This window comes from Heterodontus francisci, chromosome 8 (genome assembly GCF_036365525.1).
Source record: "Heterodontus francisci isolate sHetFra1 chromosome 8, sHetFra1.hap1, whole genome shotgun sequence".
In the NCBI taxonomy this organism is placed as follows: domain Eukaryota; kingdom Metazoa; phylum Chordata; class Chondrichthyes; order Heterodontiformes; family Heterodontidae; genus Heterodontus; species Heterodontus francisci.
Window position 1 is genome coordinate 73280336 of NC_090378.1, and position 23234 is coordinate 73303569.

The 23234-nt window shown below is 43.4% G+C and overlaps 1 protein-coding gene across 12 annotated transcripts in view; it reads right to left on the minus strand.

The window, feature by feature from the left end:
* The window catches only part of pde4dip (phosphodiesterase 4D interacting protein), a 536621-nt gene that overhangs the window by 94959 nt on the left and 418428 nt on the right, over window positions 1–23234 (minus strand). For all 12 annotated transcript variants that reach the window (XM_068037361.1, XM_068037360.1, XM_068037363.1 and 9 more), the window contains 6 exons: window positions 22216–22639; window positions 18317–18521; window positions 15755–15871; window positions 10004–10535; window positions 7925–8160; window positions 6382–6433 (listed from right to left, as the gene is read on the minus strand). In XM_068037361.1, coding sequence (XP_067893462.1) covers window positions 6382–6433; window positions 7925–8160; window positions 10004–10535; window positions 15755–15871; window positions 18317–18521; window positions 22216–22639 — 1566 coding nt within the window. The remainder of the gene's footprint in view (window positions 1–6381; window positions 6434–7924; window positions 8161–10003; window positions 10536–15754; window positions 15872–18316; window positions 18522–22215; window positions 22640–23234) is intronic.

Sequence of the window (23234 nt, forward strand, 5' to 3'; positions counted from 1 at the left end):
GCTCTTGATTAAATATGCCTCACTTTCATGTGCCCCTCAGAAAGGTTCCTAAATGCCTGTACAATTTTAAAGTCCTAATATCTGATCAAGTGAGATACAGTAATTTATTCAAATTATGACAGGAGCTTTACAAATGTTAATGCTGTGTATAGAATGTTCTACTATCTCCAGAATTCAGAGGATGTGAAAGGTTTATTCAAACAATTTTCCTGACCTTCCCTCACTTCAGTTTTTCCTCCCAGGATGAAGAAACAAATTGCTATTTTTGCAGTTATAAGTCACTCACCCGCTGCTTAAGAAGTCAGCACAATGACAAGTGCTTTCTGATTGGCTATTTTCAGGTTGGAAATGAATAATAGGGACAATTTTTGTCAGTTTTAACATGATTTGCACAGTTTTAAGACCTGCCTGAATCTCAAGAGTTAATCATAGAATTATACAGCACAGAAGGAGGTCATTCACCCCATTGTGTTTGGGCCGATTGTCCTTTGAAACAGCTATCCAACGAGTCCCACTCCCCTGCTCTTCTCCCATAGCCCAGCAAATTCTCCTCTTCAAGTATTTATCCAAGTTTTTTTTTAATATTACTATTGAATCTGCTTGACAAACCTTTCAGGTGTGCATTCCAGATCACAACAATGCGCTATGTAAAAGAATTTCTCCTCATTTCTTCCCCATTCCCCCCACCGGCTTTTTTTTTTGCCAATTATCTTAATTCTGTGTCCTCTGGTTGGTGACCCAAATAATAATAACTCCATTTTCTGGTCTAATCTTATTTGCATAATTATTCACAACTTCAGGTGCAATTGCAGGTGAGCCTCAGGATGACCCTACTGGTAGAAGAGGAAAACTGTGTAAATCACATTTAAAGGCGTGAAAATTGACTTCGCTAGGTTTTCGGACCCAAAATAGGCCACGTGTTTGGAGCGTGCACCAACAGCAAAGACTCAAAATTCCTTCCAAATTGCGCCTTGGGCCTCATCAACATATTTCAGTGAGTTATGGGTGCCAACTTAGCATCCAGAGGCAGCTCGTGGGTTTGAGGATAACCAATTTGGGCCAGCTACCTTGCTAGTAATAGCCTTTAGGCAAGTCTTCGGAGGACACGATGGGCCGAAGGGCCTGTTTCCATGCTGTATAACTCTATGACTCTATGAGAGCAGAAGGGGAGTAGTGCAAGCACAGTAGTGCTGAGGACAAAGGTGGAAAATCTTACCCCTGTAGCTCAATTTGAAGATTTTATGTGGATGATGAGTCTGTATGATGATACTATTCCCTGGTGACACTGTTTTCTGATGATACTGTATCAGTTGAAGCTGTATCCTGGTGGCACTGTACCTTTGTAGCACCATCTTAATGAAAATGTAACCAGCTGGTGCTGTATCCAGAAGATGCCATAACCTGATGACAGTGTACTCCCTGAAGCTGTACCTTAGTGATACTGTATTCTGGTAATACTTTACTATGATAAATAATAATATTAAATATAATACTTTATTTGCTGCCAGGGGAGGTGGTGGAAGCAGATACGATAGAGACGTTTAAGAGACATCTTGACAAATACATGAATAGGAAGGGAATAGAGGGATATGGGCCCCGGAAGTGCAGAAGGTGTTAGTTTATGCAGGCATCAAGATCGGCACAGGCTTGGAGGGCCGAATGGCCTGTTCCTGTGCTGTACTGTTCTTTGTTCTTTGATACTGTAACCTGGTGACACTGTACTTTACTTAATATGTTCAATTATTGCATACTGTGCTTTTAACTGAATGGAGTGAGGATCTTTAACTAATGTTGCAAACTCTGCTGATAGCACAGCACCTGCTCCCTCGCCTCAGTCAAGTCTGTTTCATTTACCTCTGGGCATATGCCTAAAAAAATTAATGTTGCGTTGGAACTGATTCGACAGTCAGGAAAAGATTGACGCAAGGCAAAAGATACTAAAAACATACCAGAAATGGAGGGTAACCAAGGGGCTAATGAGAGTGAGAGTGGGGAACTTAAAATAATTAATATCAGTAAAGAAAAAGTACTTCAGAAATTAATGGGAGTGAAAGCCAACAAATCCCCTGGACCTGAAGACTTACATCCTAGAGTTTTAACAGAGGTGGCTACAGAGCTTCTTAGGTTCTGGAATGGTTCCAGTGCTTTGGAAGGTAGCAAATGCAACACCGTTATTCAAGAAAGGAAGGGGAGAGAAAACAGGGAACCAAAGGCCAGTTAGCCTAATATCAGTCATCAGGAAAATGCTGGAATCCATAATTAAGGAAGTAGTAACAGGGTACTTACAAAATCATAATATGATTAGGCAGAGTCAACATGGTTTTACGAAAGGGAAATCGTGTTTGACAAATCTATTAGAGCTCTTTTAAGGATGTAACTAGCAGGGTAAATAAAGGGAAACCAGTGGATATTGTATTTTTGGATTTTCAAAAGGCAATCAATAAGATGCCACATGAAAGGTTGTTGCACAAGATAAGGGCTTATGGGGTTTGGGGGGAATATATTAGCATGGATAGAGGATTGGATAAAAGGGCAGAAAACAGAGTAGGAATACACAGGTCATTTTTGGCTTGGCAGGCTGTTACTAGCGGGGTGCTGGAGTATCAACCGTTTACAATCTATATTAAATGACTTAGATAAAGGGACCGAATATAATGCATCCAAGTTTGCTGACAATACAAAAGCTAGGTGGGAAAGTAAACTGCGAGGAAGACATAAAAGACTGAATTTTCACTTTGAGGGGGCTGGTGGGGGGGCCAGGAAACAGGAGCTGGGACTATTTCTGGGTCCCGAACCCCATCCAGGGGAAAACAGTCACTCTTTGGGCTTTTGACCAGGAAGCCCCCTTAACTGGAAAGGGGACAGGTTTCCTGTCAAATTAAGGGTGGCGTGTGGGCTGTCGAAGCTGGAGGTCAGAGGCATTGGGAGACAGGAGGTGAGTTACTCGCCACAGAATTCTCAGTCTCTGACCTGCTCTTGTAGTCACAGCATTTATGTGACTGGTCCTGTTCAGTTTCTGGTCAATGGTGACCCCAGGATGTTGATAGTGGGGGTTCAGCAATGGTAATGCCATTGAATGTCAAGCAGAGATGGTTAGACTCTCTCTTGTTGGAGATGGTCATTAACTGGCACTTGTGTGGCACGAATGTTACTTGCCACTTATCAGCCCAAGCCTGGATGTTGTCCAGGTCTTGCTGCATATGGACATGGGCTGCTTCAGTATCTGAGTCGCGAATGGTACTGAACATTGTACAATCATCAGTGAACGATCCCACTTCTGACCTTATGATGGAGGGAAGATCATTGATGAAGCAGCTGAAGATGATTGGACCTAGGACACTACCCTGAGGAACTCCTGCAGTGATGTCCTAGGACTGAGATGATTAACCTCCAACAACCATATTCCTTTGTGCTAGGTATGACTCCAACCAACGGAGAGTTTTCTCCCCGATTCCCAATGACTCCAGTTTTCCTAGGGCTCCCTGATGCCATACTCGGCTAAATGCTGCCTTGATGTCAAGGGCAGTCACTCTCATCTCACCTCTGGAGTTTAGCTCTTTTGTTCATGTTTGGACCAAGGCTGTAATGAGGTCAGGAGTTGAGTAGCCCTGGAGGAATCCAAACTGAGCGTCAGACAGCAGTTATTGCTGAGCAATTGCTGCTTGATACCACTGTCACCGACCCCTTCCATCACTTTGCTGATAATCAGGAGTAGACTGATGGGGCGGTAATTTGCCAGATTGGATTTGTTCTGCTTTTTGTGTACAAGACATACGTGGGCAATTTTCCACATTGCCGGGTAGTCTTCAAAGGCATATAGATAAGTTAAATGAGTAGACAAGAAGGTGGCAGATGGGAGTATAATGTGGGGAAATAAGAGATTTTTCACTTTGGTAGTAAGAATAAAAAAATATTTTTTAAATGATGAAAAACTATTAAATGTTGGTGTTTAGAGGGATTTGGATGTCCAAGTACAAGAAACACAGAAAGGTGACATGTAGCTGCAGCAAGCAATTAGGAAGGCAATTGGTATTTTGACCTTCATTGCAAGGGGGTTGTGAGTACAAGAGTAAGGAAGCCTTGCTGCAATTGTACAGGATTTTGGGTAGACCAAACTTGGAGTGCCCTGTACAGTTTTGGCCTCTGTACCCAAGGTAGGATATACTTGCCTTAGAGATGGTGCCACAAAGATTCACTAAATTGATTCCTGGGATGAGAGGGTTGTCTTATGAGGAGAGATTGAGTAGAATGGGCCCATACTCTAGAGTTAAAAGAATGAGAGGTGATCTCATTGGAACATGCAAGATTCTGAAGGGACTTGACAGGGTAGATGCTGAAAGGCTGTTTTCGCTTGCTGGAGAGTCTAGAATTCAGGGGTCATAGTCTCAGGATAAGGGACGGCCATTTCAGACTGAGATGAGGAAAAATTTCTTCACTGATGTTGTGAATCTTTGGAATTCTCTACCCCAGAGAACTATGGATGCTCACTCATTGAGTATGTTCAAGAGACCAATAATATCTGGGATCTAAGAAGGGAAACTGCATTGCAATCAAGGATCTGCCATGATTTTATTAAATGACAGAGGCGGCTCGAGGGTGTGCTGCTCTTACTTCTTATGCTTTTATGTTCTTACGTCACAATGGGAAAATACTGAGATGTGTAAAAGAAATGAGGGACCGGCTGAGGGGAGATCTGATTGAAATGAGGGGCCTGGATAGAGTGGAGGTGAAGGGCCTATTCACATTAGCAGAGAGGTCAGTGACTAAGGGGCATAGATTTAAAGTGATTGGCAGAAAAATTAGAGGGGAGATGAGGAAAAACCTTTTCACCCAGAGGGTGGTGGGGGTCTGGAACTCACTACCTGAAAGGGTAGTTGAGGCAAAAACCCTCAACTCATTCAAAAGCAGTCTGGATATGCCCCTCAAGTGCTGTAATCTGCAGGGCCACGGACAAAATGCTGGAAGATGGGATTAGAATAGGTGGACTGTTTTTCGGCTGGCATAGACACGATGGGCCAAGTGGCCTCTTTCTGTGCCTTAAACTTTCTATGATTCTAAGAAGAACAATATGCAATGCTGATCTTTATTTCTTATAAGGATTAACATTTAACAGGTAATGGAGGAATCACAGCTATAACTGTGACACTCTTCCCTCTATCTTGTTTGTATTCATTTGTGTTTTATCTTTGTCTTTCTGCATGATATAGTTATTTCTCACTTGATTTCACTTTGGTCTCCACATCAATCTGTGTTGCATCTCTTCCTTCAATTTTTTTTGCCCTCTCTCAGTGGACTCTCTCTCTCCCTCCCTCTGTCACACACATTCTCTTGAATGTGCATGGTCCATCTGGCTGTCTATGTATTCTATTTCTCTCTCCCTTGTTTGTCTCCCTCCCTCTCTCTTCTCTAGGTCTCTATCACTCTCTCGGGATGATTTTCATGTGGAGTGTAAATCGGGTGGAGGGTGGACAGGCCATGCTGGCACCTGCCTGAAGGAATCAGCAGGAGGCCTGAACCCATATGGTGATCGGTTCAGTTCCGCCGCACAATCAGGGTACTGCACTTCCAACCCTTCTCCAATCTGAGCAACACGCATGAACCTAATCCTTTGTTTCCCATCACCGACTTTCTATGTATGCTGCTATATTTCCTCTTATACTGTTTACCTGAAGTTTACTAACAAGCCTCCTGACTGACTCCTTATCAAACACCTTCTGAAAATCCACACATATTTCATCTACTGCATTCCCTTTATCTATAAATTTAATGATTTCTTCAAAAGTCAATCCATTCTAAAAAGGTTGACCATGTACATTGGTCCTGAAATTCGAAGCAGTGAGTTGCACTAGATTAGCACCAATAAATCAAGGATTGCACTTGCTGATACTCTATAGAACTGAATCCAACAAAATCTGGACGATATCAAATGCAATCCTGTGTATGACAGAGACACAGGTTGAGCCACCATCGCTCTAGTGCACATCCAAATCCTCTCCATTTACACCCTGCTGTTGTCGACACATGATCAATCAATATCATCAGAAACTGGAGCACAGCACACCGGTACCAAGATTATAAGTCAAAAGGTGTTTCGAGCAGTCAACAGTTTCCTATAAATACAGTAACTGACATTATAGCATGGAAAAATACGGTTTAACCATGAATGGGTTTGTCTCAAATTCATTCGACTACCATTTCAGTAGAATCAGTGGGATAACAACTTTGGTAAAATAATAGAAGAATTTCAGACCAGCATTAAGCAGTTGTACACTGGTAGAACAGTAGTGCCACAGTATATCACTCAATAAATATCGGACGGAACTTGTTCAAATCTGACTTAAAATTCCTCAGAAAGTGAATGATTTAGTATCAATGTTTTACCTGACAACAAGCAGCTTCTGGTCTCCTTTGTCACTGATGTCCGAAGGGTCTCCTGCAAAGGCACAAAAAGGTTACAGGTACAACACTAGTAAAGCAAATGAAATGGTTTTCAATTACTAGTTATGTCACATACCCAAATGCAGCATGGTGAACTATCACAATGAAAGAACAGGAATTCTTCATTTAGGGAGAAAGGAGATTATGGGGGGGATTTTATGCGGCGAGTTTGGAGGCAGCATTTAAATTGGGCAGGTTGGTGGCAGGAAGGCCTATGGACCACCTTCTCGCCCCACCGCCAATTGGGGCTCTTAAGTGGGCAATTTATACCCAATTAAGGGCCTCATCCTGCTGCCACTGACAATAGCCCAGTGGTGGGCAGGTCTGTCGCCACACAGGGAGCAAGTTGCTTGCTGGCTCTGGTTGGGGGGGGGGGGGAGGGGGGGTGGAAGGGGTGGTCCCTCATTCTAAAGCACTTAGTGCCTGATCGAGGGACCCAACGTCAGGAAGGGGGCTGCTGAGAGCCACCCCTGCCCTTTCTGATAATCCCCCCCACAACCCGCACCTGTGCAACCCCCACTCTGCAAAAACCCCTCCCGCCAAGGCTCACCTGTGGCTTGAGTCCTTTGATAATCCTGGGCCTCCAGTTGGATGCATTACCAGCAGTAGCCACCACCTCCACAGTGACGCTGTTTAGTAAAAGAGCTGCGGGTCTCTGTTTGGCTGGCAGCTGTCAGCAGGCGGGACTTCCATCACTGGCGTCCTTAATCTCGGGGAAGGCCTGCCACTGTACACTTAAGTGCCTAACTGGCACATAATGCGATGGGCCGTCCCCAGAGGAGGCGACGCAGGGCTCTCGCCAGCATTTCAGCTGGTGGCCGAGACCCCTGTCGCCTACATACAATTCCCCCTATATGTGAGACATCCTTGGCTTAGTAGTAGTACTGTAGTCTCTGAGTTAACAGGTTGTGGTTTCAATCCCTACTCCAAAGACTTGAGGACATAATCTAGCTGACACTTAGGTGAAGTACTGAGGGAATCCTGAACTCTCGGATGTGCCATCTCTCAGATGAGGCTGATGCCGCATTTACCCTCTCAAGTGGGCATTAAAAATCCCAATAGCAGGGAAGTTTGCCCCAGTGTCCTGGCCAGCTTTTATCCTTTCACCAAACACCAATGTGGATTATCTGGTTGTTTATCACATTGCTGTTTATGGGACCCTGCCACATTTGTCTACATTATAACATTGATTACACCATGAGAGTACTTAACCAGTTGTGAAATGCTTCAGAACCATGAGATCATGAAAGGCGCTATATAAATGCAATTTATTTCTTCTTTCTCTATTACCAGCTTGAATGAGATTAACTAATGTTGCACAGAACAGGGACAGCAGTTTGGATCTATTTCTCATAGCTCAGTGGCTAGACCATGCAACGCATTTTTTCAATTAGCCATTGGGAGAGCCCTCACAAATATTCTGACAGAAATAGCATGACATTGTGGTAGAACAATACCAGTTCAAGAACAGTAAGAACCAACTTACGACTGGTCAGTTTATGAGTGATCCTCTCTGCCAATTGGCTCCCCTGTGCCAGCTGATCTCGGAAGCTCTGTCCCATATAGTAATCAATATCATTTGCTCTGAGCAATTCCTCAAAGGACTTGGTAGTGTCTCCCAGGTGCTGCTTCAGAATGTGGCAGATACCCCTCCCCTCACACATCTTCTGACGGAGGTGGGAGAGTTCCCGTGCCTGAGCCTGGATTAAGCAGTCATATTTCCTGGAATGCAAAACAGGATCAATTCAATGAAAGGGTTAAAAAAAAGAAAAAAGGATGAGAAAGAAAGTAAGGTAAATATGGTGCAATAGAATGTCTGGTGGCTGTGGAATCAAACCTATTCAAAGACTCGAGCACATAAATCTAGGCTGACACTTCAGTGCACTACTGAAAGCGTGCTGTAATGCTGGAGGAGCCATCTTCTGAATGAGACTTTAAACAAAATGTTTAGATGGACACTAAAGATCTCATGGCAAAATTCAAAAAATGGCAGGGATTTCTGCCTTATACTTGATGACATTTCTCCCTCAACCTATATCACCAGAAACAGTTTTACTGGTCATTCAGCTCAATACTGTGTACAGGATCTTGTTGTGTGAAAAATGGTTGGCAACATTTTCTTGCGAGTGAAATGTTTTGAGATGTTTTTGAGAATCATGTTAAAATAAAGGAAATGTTTTTTTTAATTGTAGTTCAATGTGTGAGTGAACTGAGAATGCCATGGTCACACGCCAGCCTCAAATGATATTCACTGACAAGTAATTGTTTTAAACAGACTTCCATAGACTAAGGCATGTTCTAAATAGATGGGATAAGGAAGGGTTCCAGTTTGGATAATGCATCAGCTCCCCTTACCATCTAACCAGAGGCCAATTTTAGCCTCTATGTAACGAGATCATTCTCTCCCAGAGTTCAGAGCATGATGACCAACGGAAGAAAATGAGAACTCAATACATATACTTGTTGCATTAAGTGATCTAAACCCTACAGACCAGAAAGATCTACAATTTTATATCCATTCATTTTGATTTTAATGGATGGAAAATCATGAAGGGTGATAATTCCCAAAGTGTGATCCCGATGGCTGAAGCTCTGTACAAATTTGTAAAATTACCCAGTATATATTATGTGAGTCAACCTATATGATAGCAGCTCCAGATTGCTACAGACAGTGTCAGAGCAGGATTTTGGATCGGAATCCCACACTGTGTGGGGAACAGTCACCTGGCAGTGATTTTCGCAAATTGGCCAATTAGTGGCCAGAGGGCGCACTCGCCTCCAGTTAAGAAAGCTGGGCAGGCTCTTGAAGCTGGAGAGCCAATAGGAGGCCCTCCAGCTCCGAATGAGCAGCAGCCTGCCATTTCAGGTAAGAGAGAGAAGGCACCTCTATGTTGAAGTACCCTCTCAGCACTTTTAAAACTTTTCAGATAAAATTTGGACACACCTGCTGGCCAGGCAGGTGGGAAGGGCCTCAAAGCCTACCTGGAGTGCTGGCCCCCCATTCTGCCGCTGGGAGGCCGCATCTAAGCAGCTGGCCTGTTCACCACACTGCAGGGAGCCTACAGGCCGACTAGAAAATTCCAGTCAGCCTCTGATAATTGTCCTTAATTGGCCAATAACTTACTTTAATTGGCTACCTGCCACCTCAGCCCCCGATCCCACCTCCAGAAAATTACCCGGGGTTGGGATGATGTCGGCAAACCGGCATGAATTTACACATCTATATAGGACAAAAGTCCTGCTCTCAGTATTCCCAGGTTTGGAAGGTAGCAATTAGCGAGGTCGCACACTCAATTATCACTATCCAATACCATTGCTGGAAGTGTACAGACCAAGTAAGGACAGGATCAGGTTCAACAGTGATGGCCCCCATCTCAAAACAACCAGCCAAATTCTCTGAATTCAAGCTCACAATGAAGAGGGGCTACTAGGTTGAGGTGCTAGATAACTGCTAGTGTTTACTGCTTACATCCAGCAGGCATAACTGCTTTCGGGAGAGGAGGTAAATTGCAAAGGGAGAGGAAAAAAATTAACAATTATATAAAAGGATGATTTGGTACATTACCCTGACCAGGAAGCATCTTTAGATGAAGGACCTGTCACTTTGGCACTCTTTAGCTGTGATTCAAGCGTGGTAACTCTGTGAATGAGCTTCTTTATCTCCGTGTTGGACTGTGTCATTGCTTGGCAATGGTCACCTCCATCAGACTGCCAGATATCATCATCATACAGCTCATCAAACTGCAATCCTTCAAATACGTCACCTAGGGCAATGTTCTGTGGTCTCTCTAGGCTGGAGGCATAATCACTGGTTGCAGAGAAGGTGCGGATACGAGACTGTAGGCTGCAAATGATCTTGTCTGATTCAGTCAGTTGTTCTTTGAGGTCATTGACATGTTGCTGCAGCATGGCAATGTCATTAGATTTCCCACCGTTTTTTGTGAGTCCCTTCCTGAGGCAGGACTTGATTGACAGTGGGATAGAATAGGCAGGGTGGGAGGTTGAAGAGCCTGGGTTCTCTAGAGAAGAATGCCGCTGGGTCATATTCTCCTTGTAGCATGGGTACAGGTGTTCTTCTAAATCAGCTTCACCGTATTCTGAATTAAAAAATAAAACACTGAATGAAATTAATTTCTTCCACTGCACACTGATCATTCCTCTTTGTTACTGAATAGAAATTATCTTCTTTTCCTACAATTTTCTTCATTCTTGACTGTTGAAAGATAATCCTGAACATCCTACAGTATCTTTGCTCAAGAACCCATTTGTTATGTGTGGGCATGGACAGTGAAGGCTGGCAGGTTACTCAAACACAGGAGGCTTTACACCTGAGCCTAATCCTATCCTTGTTCAATTTGACAGCCATCAATCAGGAGTTTCAAGGCACATGCAGGCTCTATCACTGCAGACTCAGTTTCCTGCCTCCACATTTATTGTGCCAGTCATTTTTTTTATTACCCAAACAGCCTTTGCAAAATAAAAACAGAAAATGCTGGAAATACTCAGCAGGTCAGGCAGCATCTGCGTAGAGAGAAACAGAGTTAAATGTTTCAGGTCGACGTGCAATTAGGGCAGTGGGCAGATTCCAGATGTGGGAGGTGAATGCAGGATCACGCACTGCATGAAAGGCCAGCAGCCCTTACTGTGTCACCAGTAAGCGTGCTGCTGAGGACCAGGCAGCAGCGAAGTAATGGAGGTATCATCAATATCAGGGGAGTGGCTGCCAGTGCATTAGTTCTCCAGGAAGTGCTCACTCAATGGCAAGGCTGTGACATGGGAAGACAGCAGCCTTGCCATTTTCTGCCATTAACCATTAAGACTCCTTCAGTTCTCACACAGCCTCGACATCCCAATGTGAAGCCATTTCTTCTTAGTTTCCAGGGTGCCGACACAGTGCAATGTAACAAAATTGCTGTGTGGTGTGAAAGTTGCTGACAGTCACTCAACAACCTTGATTTGCATCCCATCGGGGGCGCAGAGGTTGCCGGCACTAGATCCAGCTTGCCCCTGGGAAAAGCGGCAGGAACTCTTAGGGCATCGGGCTGGTTTGCCATTTTTCAGAATTTGCTTGCCCACTCCCCACCATGGGCCTGAGAAAATTCAGCCCTCCTTTGTGGGGTCAGTTTCTTTACATAATGTGGGTGAGCTCCTAGTCCATATTGGGCCATCACATGGAAGCAACCCGAAATGCAATTACCCTTATCACATTTCTTACAAAGGGTGATGAGTAAATTTACAAGGAAATTCAGACACTTAAAAGTAAATGGCTGCGCTCAACAGAGGAACTTGAAGAGATACAAAATTTACTGATAAGCAGTAGCCCACCAGATTCTGCGACTTGTTCAGCGGGAGGAAGATTACACTTCAATATTTAACAAGCCTGAAACTGTAGTGGAATTGTTCGCAGGTTTACTCTTTAAGAGACGGGTGAAAAGGATCTGTAAGAATTCATGTAAAATGATTTTGAACAGTCTCAATCCATTTTCTCATAGGCATCAGCCTACAATACAAAACTGCCCTTTGTTTAGTACTAAATTGGGAATCTCACACAGAGATCACAGGATGGCTCGTACAGGAAATGGTAAAATGTTACATTAGTTCAGTCAACAGTTCTCTCCCAAGGTTGTGTTTTAGATATGGTGGCCCCAATATTTACCAGGCAGCAAGGAGCACGATACTGCGGGGAAGCCTGTCAAGGCCATGGTGGTCCTGATGCATTTAACAGAACTTCATTATATTTCTTTTCTTTCATTTCTTTCCCAGCAACCGCCCAAATTGAGAGGCAGTTTGCCGGGTGGGAAAATTTCTGGCAGGAGGCTCCAGTTTGCAACCCTTGGGGACGGTTCCAGCAATTGGATCACGGGCAAGCTGCAGATGATCTCAGTTAAATTTAAATAAGCTGATGAAGCGTCCCCCACTCTCCAAGATAAGACTCCATTCCCAATTATGGCTCCATTCCCAATTACGCAAAAACGGCAACTGAAGTGTGCACAGCAGTTTGGGACATGTTCCCTGCTTTTTTAGTGCTTGCTCAACCCCTCAGTGAAGCATTCAGCCTTGCCCTAGGCACTCTCTCCCTTTTCCCCAATTGTGTGCTTTATCCTCCCGCTACCCTCCCGATCGCAGACTCTCTCTCCCCTGCCCGATCATGGGCTCTCTCCACACACCTACTCCAATTAAAGGCACTCTCTCACAGACCCTCACTGTTGATTATGTGCTCTCTCCCCCATGCTCCCGATCTTGGGCTCTCTCTCTCTCCCCCCACCCCTATTACAGGACCCCTCTCCTTTTCCCTCCCGACCATGGGCTCTCTCTTGCCTCCTGACCGTGTACTTTCTCTGCCTTTCCGATTGCCAGAGACCGTCCCCAAGGCCCACGGCTGCGGCCACCTGCTGCTGGTGCTCCCTCCTGCCCGCAGGCCAGTCTGTTCATTAGGTCGACTGCTGGGCGGGTAACAGAGCTAAATATTAATGAGGTTCTGCTATTATTCACCGGAACCTTCACATCCCCTACTTTACTAGGGTCTTGGGCTGCTTCACTCACATCCTTCCTGCCTCTCTCAGTAAATATTGGGACAACTGTTAAGCTTAACTCTATGTCAAACCTGACCTGGGAGCATAGACCAGAGATCTCAAAAAGGAATGTGTATCATTCCCCAGCACTAACATCCCTCACCATGATGAAGCACAATGCTTACAAGACAAATTGATTCAGTTTAGTGCGTAATTCACTAAGATAGATTAACTTACTGTTACAAAATACTTAGAAAAGGTTTCTGCAATGCCTCTGCTTTCGATAACAAACAGAATATTGAATGTTCAGTACTCAGAGCAGAGAATGGCGATTTACACATCTCAGGAATCACTTTTTCAATTTAACAATGCTTACAAAATTAATGTTCAAAAAGCAAAACTTAACACTTGCTTTTAAATATTTGATGATTGAACTTTCCCCTGCTGCCTGTCTTCTGGTGGGTGAGGGGTGTGGGTCATGTCACAAAGCACTGCAAGTGGTGGGGATGATGTCGTGGAATGACTGGAGGTCATTTAGATATTACCACCTTTAACTAGCAGAAACCAAAGAAAAAAGTTGTAACGAGGTCCTGCCGTTAAAGTCAGCAGGATCTCCACATCCCCAGCTTTGCTGGGTTTCTCCCACATACACCCCTGCACATCCCTGCCTCCCTGTAAATATGGGGTCCATTAACTCTGTTTTTCTCTCCACAGATGCTGCCTAACCTGGTATTTTCCAGCAATTTCTGTTTTTGTAGCAGATTTCCAGCTCCCGCAGCATTTTACTTTGGCCAAATGATGGCGCAGATTTTGCGGTCAATGGCAAAGTGATGATGCTCACCGCTGACCTCAAAGAAAGCTGCCCACAAAGATCTACTGATCTCTGTGGCATGGAATTCATCTTTCCTGATGTCAATTTGAATCCAACTCCAAGTAAAGGGGATCTCCAGGTGTCCAGCAACAGTAATGTCATCAAGCAAGGTAAGCAGCCAATCACATTAAAGAATTCTCACAGACCGCAAACCAGTAAGTTAAAAGCACTGATTATACTTCACTTTTTAATATTTTACAAAGAGTAAAATAAAGATTGGGACATACACTTGGGATTAAGGTAGAAGCTGTAATAACATAAATCAACTTTAAAAAAGGTTATTTTAAAAATGTACGGAATTCTTTATCATCACAATGGAGAAACTGGCATTCCACTAATATAAAACTAGTTTTGCAGGGCCAGGAGGGTTCCCCAGTGGTAATTATGAATTTAGTAAGCCATTAAAAACCCAGTTACACATCATTCAACAAGGTGTAACTTTTTCAAGAGTTTTTACAATGAGACTACTAGCTTAAAAATGGAAATTCTCATCACTTCAATGATCTCTAATTGATTGCAGTCCATGGGGACTTCGACAGTGCACCCTACAGACAAGCGTAGGATCATGGACAGCAACGTTTGGATTTCCATGTTTAACTGTGTATGCGTGGACTCCAGAAGTTGCTGTCAGTTTCAGAGAAGTAATAGAAACTTAGAAAAATAAGAGCAGGAGTAGGCCATTCGGCCCTTTGAGCCTGCTCCACCATTCAATACGATCATGGCTGATCATCCAAACTCAGTAACCTGTTCCCGCTTTCTCCCTGTATCCCTTGATCCCATTATCCCTAAGAACTATATCTAACTCTTTCTTGAATATATTTAACGATTTGGCCTCAACTGCTTTCTGTAGTTGAGAATTCCACAGGTTCACCACTCTCTGGGTGAAGAAATCTCTCCTTATCTCAGTCCTAAATGGCTTACCCCTTATCCCTGGACTCCCCCGCCATAGGGAACAGCCTTCCTGCATCTAGTCTGTCCAGTCCTATTTAAATTTTGTAGGTTTCTATGAGATCCCCTCTCATTCTTCTAAACTCTAGTGAATATAAGCCTAATCAACCCAATTGCTCCATACGTCAGTCCTGCTATCCCAGGAATCAGTTTGGTGAACCTTTGCTGCACTCCCTTCCAAGAACATCCTTCCTCAGATAAGGGACCAATGAAGGCACAATGACGACAAACGTTACAGTTTCACCATCATTGGTACTGCAGAATCTGAGCCAACATGTTCCCTAACAACAGTATACTTATGACATCAGCTTGTAATTATATCCCTGTTCAATGAAAACAGTACAGTGGTTGGTTCTCAGGAGCATTATCAGACAGAAAAATCAGCTGAGGTAATACATTTGAACTGCATTCTTTTGGTGAAAAGTGAGAGAAATGAGTGAGCAGTGTTGATTCTGTCACCAGCAACATCAGCAGTAAAGCAGGCAAATAGGGGTTTGGTTAAGGAAAAGCATAGAGAGACCCAGAAGGTGTGTTGGCAAAACAGGACACTAAAGTACAATGAATTGATCAGAACAGGTAATAACTATTGAAGTCACAGCAGGAAAGCACATTGAAAGAATAACTAAATTGCAAATGTTAGATAACAAAAAAAGCTGGAATTGCAGCAAAGGTCCATCAGCATTTTAAAAGAGAACAGACAGGTTAACATTTCAAGTGCAAGATCCATTGTCAGAACTCCAGGGGACCAGAATTTTATGGGTCTCAAGAGCAGCTATCAGCTCTTACAACAGAAATGTGCATTCAGCTTCCCATTCTTCTTGGTAGAAGAATCTGCTGCAGTATGAACATAAATATGAAGGATGGCCTACTAAGTTTGTGCACTGTCCCCTGCTCCGGAACTCCTTATGACAATGTTAAATGGCCATAAGAAAACCAATGCATTTTTCTGACAGATTCTGCCTCACTGAGGTGCTCCAATCTTTACCTGGGCTACTGGCCTCTTCTCTTTCAGCTTCATTTTCACTTCTTCCACAAGTCTCATAACCAAGATCCTGCAGGTCCACTTGCACCTGTTTACTGTCCTGTTCCACTGATGATTCAGCTAGGGAATGGACAAACACCATAGTAAAAGGGCAGTACTTTAAGCTGTAGTCACAGACTAAAAGTCAAAACGCTTCATTTCTTTGTAAAAACTAAACATTGCCATAGGCTTCCACATTAGGGTGGTAAATGGGAATTTTAACACTCTGTACAATGAAGTGGTTATGCTTCAGATAGCAAGTTCCTTAGTTCTATTTTTTTGGTCAGTTATGTATCAGACATACACAGAAACCTATCACCATGTTTAAGAGTCTTCAAATCAAACTACCAACATTATTCTCCATTTGGTCTCCTCTACACTGGGGAGGCCAAACGCAGATTGGGTGACTGCTTTGCGGAACACCTCCGTTCAGTCTGAAAACATGACCCCGAGCTGCCGGTTGCTGGCCACTTCAACACACACCCCCTGCTCTCATGCCCACATCTCTGTCCTGGGATTGCTGCAGTGTTCCAGTGAACATCAATGCAAGCTCGAGGAACAGCACCTCATTTACCGATTAGGCACGCTACAGCCTGCCGGACTGAACATTGAGTTCAATAATTTCAGAGCATGACGGGTCCCCCTTTATATATTTATTTTTAATTATTTTTTCTTTTTTTATTTGTTTATTTTATTTTAGTTTGTTTAGTTTGTTTAGTTTGTTTCTACTGTGCCTACCCACTTTTTTTTTCATGTTTGTGCTAGGGGCCAGGCTGTTCATTTTTCTGTCAATTAATACCCTCTCTGCACTAACGCTTTGTCGTTCACCACACCATTAACATACCGTTTGCCTTTGCTCCATGACCTTCTGGTCAGTTATTCTCTGTGACCTTATCCTATCAACACCTTCTCTTTGGTTATCTCTTGCCCCACCCCCGCTTTACTTGCTTAAAACCTATTACATTTCTAATATTTGTCAGTTCTGATGAAAGGTCACTGATGTGAAACGTTAACTCTGCTTCCCTCTTCACAGATGCTGCCAGACCGGAGTATTTCCAGCATTTCTTGTTTTTATTTCAGATTTCCAGCATCTGCAGTATTTTGCTTTTACTATACCAACATTATTTATAGTGCCTAACATCCATTTACCCCTATTTGTTTTCTTCTGCCTCTGGCCATCTCTCTATCATGTGGCTATATTCCCGTTAATAACATGTCTCACTTATTCTAAGAAGTATCTTATGTGACATTTTATTATGGTTTTGAAAATCTACATATACATCCAAAGCATTTCAAAAAATTAGTCAAGTACAGCCTTCCATTTATAAATACATGCTGATTGTCCCCTGAATAGCCTTACTAAATGTTTACTAATTCCATCCTGTATTACGGACTCTAATTTACTGTACAGTCAAGATAAATCCAACTGGCTTATAATTTCCTCATTTATTCCCCATGAACAGAACCTATTGTTTCCCACTCTGTGGTCCTTTGGCAAATTACTGTTCCCAAAGATTTTTGAAAAATTACAGTTAGTGCCTCCACTATCTCCTACCCAACCAGTATCAGTGTTCTGAGGCACAGATTATCTGGGCCGAATGACTTTTCATCATATTATCTTTTTTTAAATACATTGCAAGGATGGACATTTTGGAATGAGGTCTTCAAATGATAAAGCGATGCATTTCATTGAGCAGCACAGTAATCTAAGTTTCTTTTGAGAAATTATAACATCAGTGAAATATAGATATAGATATTTCTGCAGGAAAGTACATTGTCCCCAAAATTCCTAGATGGGAAGGGCAGTATGGGCAGTGGGAGAGTGGAATTTGGAGTACAATTTAGATCCACCAGGACTTTTAGATGTGGACCCTTAATATGTCCACAAATGGACAAGTGTATTACATATCATATCATATCATACCATATAGCATATTTCTCTCATTTATGCCTTTAGCAACAATGGATGCCAGGGATGCCTGAGAGTCACAGCCTCTAGCACTGCCAGAGGTTTGGGAGGAGGAGGGAGGGGGCGCTGTTTTAAAATCCAAAGATCAGTTTTGACTATGCAATTGATTGCAGAACATTGCTGCAAGCGGCAGGAGGAAACCGATCGACCATTTAAAATTATTTTTTCCTTCCCTCACAGAGCCATGGGTCCATTAATTCGGTGGCAAGATGTGATGACAAAATTCTTCTCCACTCTCCGTTTATGAAGAATGCATTAGTTGCATGGCAAATGTGCCAGCCCAGAATATTTAAAACCAGCCTGACTGTCTGGTAACTTGAACAGCATCAAGGATATTGTCAGTTGGTGGGCCAATGTTACATTGTGTCCCAAATACAAACCACCCCTTCCCCACCCCAATGTCCTCTGGAGCAATATTATGTTACATTGAGATCAAAAACCTTTAAGCTGAAATGTAAATGCACAACTCCTTCAAAAAGGACAGTGGCAGATAACCATAGCAACCCACTGTGCAAGACTTTGTTCCTGCTAATAGGCAGACTGAGCAGAATACATACTGAGTAAATCTCTGTATTGTTGCAACTGGTTATCCTGGGCCTTGACAGTGGCCTCGGTCACTACAAGCTTCTCCTGTAACTCCTTGTTCTGTTGTCTGTACTCGGCTAGTTCGGTCTGAAGCTGATTGGACTGCTGTCTGAGGCTGGATTGCTGTCCCAGGCCAGCAACCACATGATGCCACGGGCTGACACCTTGCAAAGCGACCTGAACAACATAAGATGACAAAAGAGAATAGTTAAAGGGGAATGTTTGAGCAGCCATCTAAAAGACTTTATAGTGATCCTCTCCACAGTAAGGTTTCTCATAACTGTAGGTACAAGCACATTACAGGGACAGAGTGACACCATTTATTAGTTTATCCTCTCCTGAAGGTGCTCTCGTTTGTTGGGGTAAGGTTCTATGGGCACTGGTCACGATCCAGTACCTTGCCCTAGGGACTCTACAGATGGAAGCCCCAGTGTGTGTTCGATCTTGGAGGCCACTGGAGCTGAGCCTGATCCTACCCTCAACTGACACTAACACACACCTGGTATCAAGCACAAGTCACTGGATGGTGATTAGGGGCTGAAAGTACTGTCAATCAAACCATAAAGCTTAGAAACCAACTGTAGTATCATTATTGCCAGTGAGATCAAATAACTAAGCACAGATCTGGGATTGAACTCAAGACTTGGCTGGTCTGTATGGCTCAGCCCACACTGGAAAGAGAGCTGGTGCGGTTACCAACTTGAGGGACACAATGTCACAATAGAACTCGTTAGAAATTATTTTATTCTGTTCTCAGTGATCGCAAAAGAGTGAGAAAGAAATGCTGACTAGTATTTGAGTATCTTCTACTAATGGCAATAAATCTAGGGAATTTGCCAGCATTTTACAAGAGCCTTGTGACCATCAACAGCAATGAGACACTGAGAATTATGTCTTTATGCTGGATTTGGCTCAAGAGCGGGATACTCACACATAACCCAGCTTGTTATTGGGAAATATTGGCCTGAAAGATAACTGTCTTTACTACAGCACAATTGCTTAGAAACCTCAGTATATGAAACAAGGAAATCATTCACAAATGCAACCAGTGAGGTTCAGTGTCAAACTTGTGCCATGTTGCACAAGGCAATAATTCATCAGCCATACATCTCGTGTTGAATCTTTGTGTTGCATATCGCATGGAGCTCGATAACAGGAAGAATTTTATTGCCGCAAAAGAGGGTGACTATACAAGTCACAAATGAGAATAAATGTCTCAAACCATTAACCTTCATCATGGATTCTGTTTCCTCTGTATTCATATAACACTAATGTAATAAAGCACCCAAAGGCACTGCACAGCAGCATTATAAAACAAAATATGACATCGAGCAACATAAGGAGATATAAGGGCAGATGACCAAAAGTCTGGCCAAAAGGGTAGGTTTTAAGGAACATCTTAAAAGAGGAAAGCAAGGTAGGAGAGGTGTAGGGAGGGATTCCAGAGCTTAGGGCTAGGCATTTGAAGGCAAGGCCACCAATGGCGGAGCAATTAAAATCGGGAATAATAAGAGGTCAGAATTGGAGGAGCATAGATATCTCGCAGGGTTGTGGGTCTGGAGGAGATTACAGAGATAGGCAGAGGCAAGATCACGAACAGATTTGAAATCAAGGTTTAGAATTAAACAAAAAAAAAAACAAAATCGAGGTGTTGCTTAACTGGGAGTCAATGTAAGTTAGTGATGGGTGAATGGGACTTGATGTGAGTAAGCACACGGGCAACAGTGAACGGAATTTTACGCCCTCCCCAAAGAACGAAAAGGTGGCTGGGAGGGGGTGGGGGGGCATAAAATGGAATGGGAGGCTCGGAGAGCCCTTCTTGACCTGCTCCCACCTCCACTTTTCACAGGACGGCAGCGGCAAATAACGGCCTGCCTGCCCCAAGTCAATCAAGGCACTTAATGGCCACTTAAGGGCTTCCGCCCACCACCATGGGGATTTTACCCGTGGCTGGTCGGGTGGCCCAGGCCCGAGAGAAGCCACCTGTTAAAAGCAGAGGGCTTTCTGATGGTCTGTGTGGGGGGGGGCCCTCATGATCAGGCACCCTGTGCCCAACGGAGGGCCGCCCCCGCTGCCCCAACCACCCCCAACATGCCCCTCGTCCCCCCAATTGACCAGCTTTGCCTCGCCGGGGCCCAATCGATCACCCCCGGCGAGGCACTAAAAACCTATCTTCATTCCAGGGCTCCCCTACATTTTCTTTCTGATGGCTGGGTTGTAATCCATGGTCTTAGTGATTGCACTGATAAATGATCGGAAGTTCATCTTGGGATCAAATATGACAAGGTTGTGAACAGTCTTGATCAGGACCAGACAGTTGCCAGAGAGAAAGGTGAGTGGCTAGCTAGGGAATGGAGGTTTGGCAGGGACCAAAGACAATGACTTAGTCTTCCCAATATTTAGTTGGAGGAAATTTCTGATCATCATGTACTGGATGTCAGAGAAGCAGTTTGTCAATTTAGAGAGAGTGGAGGGTTCGAGAGAAGTGGTGAGGTAGAGCTGGGTGTTGTCAGCATCCATGTAGAAACTGATGTGCTTTCAGGTGATGTCACTGAGGGTCAGCATGTAGATGGGAAATAGCCGGGACCCAAGGATAGATCCTTGGGGAACATAAAGGTAATGGTGCGAGTACAGGAAGAGAAGCTATTGCAGCTGATTCTCTGGCTATGATTAGATAGATAAGCATAGAACCAGGCGAGTGCAGTCCCACCCAGCTGGACAACAGTGGAGAGGCATTGCAGGAGGATGGCGTGGTCAACTATGTCACAGGTTGCAAATAGGTCCAGTAGGACGAGGAGGGATAGTTTAGTCACAATCACATAGGTTGTCACTATCAATGGTTACATAGCCCGACATCTACTGTCGAGACTCAAATATGAAGAAGAATGAGGTACCAATGGGTGGCCTGCACCCACAAAACTATAGATCATATTGAGCTTACACAATAGCCCTATCTACAACTTGTGCTCTCATTAGCAGAGCTGCACTTGAGGGGTACACTGAATTTGTCCTTGTATGCCAATATGAGACAGCATCTTCAGGAGAGTAGTGGAAAAAAGTGAAGAAAACTTCAGTGGGTAAAAACTTTTCAAAAGTCTTTGAGAGAAAATGGAAGTTTTGATAAGCGTGTGTACATCATAAAAAAGATGGTCTAGTCTAGTTGCAATAAATGATATTCAGTTAAAGCAAGTGTTATGTGATTTTCACTGAATAAACTCCAGAATTAATCCTAGCCAGACTTTGGCATTATTAACTCTTTCCCTCTCCACAGATGCTGCTTGACAGAGTATTTCCAGCATTTTATGTTTTTATTTTGAAGTTATTAAGCTGTAGTTCCTGCCAATCTCCACCCCCAAGTACTCTGAGCTTCAGTAACTCAGGTGCATCCCTGCAGAAGGGGAAGTTGCACTCTAGGTCAGGCAATCAAAAATACTATGTAGCTCAGTTTGGGTACACATCAGTGAGGTAACTGATTCCTGCATATCAGTCATGAAAAATATAAAACCTATATATAAAACTGGTGAAAATCTGACCAAAAATACATGATTGATTACGTAATGGAGCAATCATGAAGGGTAATGATCCCAAATAACTTGACCGCTAGAACACAGGGCCTTACTCAGTGCCTATGCTTAACCACCCAGAAACCTGGACCAAAAAATCCTCAAGCTTTTCACATACATTATTCTCAGTGTAAACCACCAGGACAGTGAAATATATCAATGCAGACCTACTGCAAACACGATGCAATTAATCAAAAATATACGTGAATATATAGTTTAGTGAATTAATTTAAAAATAAAGTGGAGGTGCAAGTTTTACTGCAGTTGGATGATTTTCTGTGAAATTACAGTAGTGTATTCACACTAACCTGCTGAACAGCATCAATCACAATTGGGGTCTCTTTATTGCCCTGTGTCAACAGAGTTCCAAGGTCCAGTGAATAGGGTCTAGCCCGCTTAGTCCCTCTGTCACGCACGTGCACCCCTGTCCTTGTGTGTTGCGTCTGGGCTAAGCCAAGCTCTGACTTCAGTCGCTCAATTTCTTTGGCCATGTTTACAATGAGCTCTGGATTAAAGTGTCCTTCTCCAGACTGGGAAGAGTTGAGCTCCAGCTGCTCTTTCAAAAGGCTGATGATGGTCTCGGAGTTTCGTAATTTCACTGTTAATTTTCTGATCTCCTCATTGCGGCCCCATACACTGAGGTTCTCTTTTCCTTCCTTCAACCATGCCTGCAGTGTCAGGTCCTCTCCCACAGTCTCCTTCTGCTCAACGTTCAGATTAAGTAATGCACTTCTGTCAAGGAAAGAATTCAAATTGAAATAACTGATATCACCAGTGCTTAATATACCTTACCTTTGCAATCCTATAAAGCAATTCACTATGTAGTCAGATACACTGTAGGGCTATCAAGGATATCAACACAACTCTATCCCTCTACAGACAGGCTCTAATATTGAGGACAATTAACAGGACCCACCTTCAAAAGTTTCCTTAAAACTTGCCTGTTTAATCATGCCTTCATTCACCAGAGCAAACTGTTTTCCTACGTCCTACTCAGTAACCATTTCCCCATTTGTGAAGCACCTTGGTATGTTTGTCTATGTTAAGTACACTATAAAGGTGCAAATTTCTGCTGTTGTCAGCGGGACCCTGTTATTGGTTAACATTTGTCCAGCTTATTCAAATCAGATAATGGGTGATTGATACATGTAACAGCTGTCTGCCTCCAAACCTTATTGTAGAAAAGTCACTGACTTGAAACATTAACACTGTTTCTCTCTCCACAAATGCTGCAGGATCTATTGAGAGTTTCCAGCATTTCTGCTTTTTTCACAGACTATTGCAGATCTAGTTTACTTAATTTGATTAGCTGGCCTATTGTCTATGA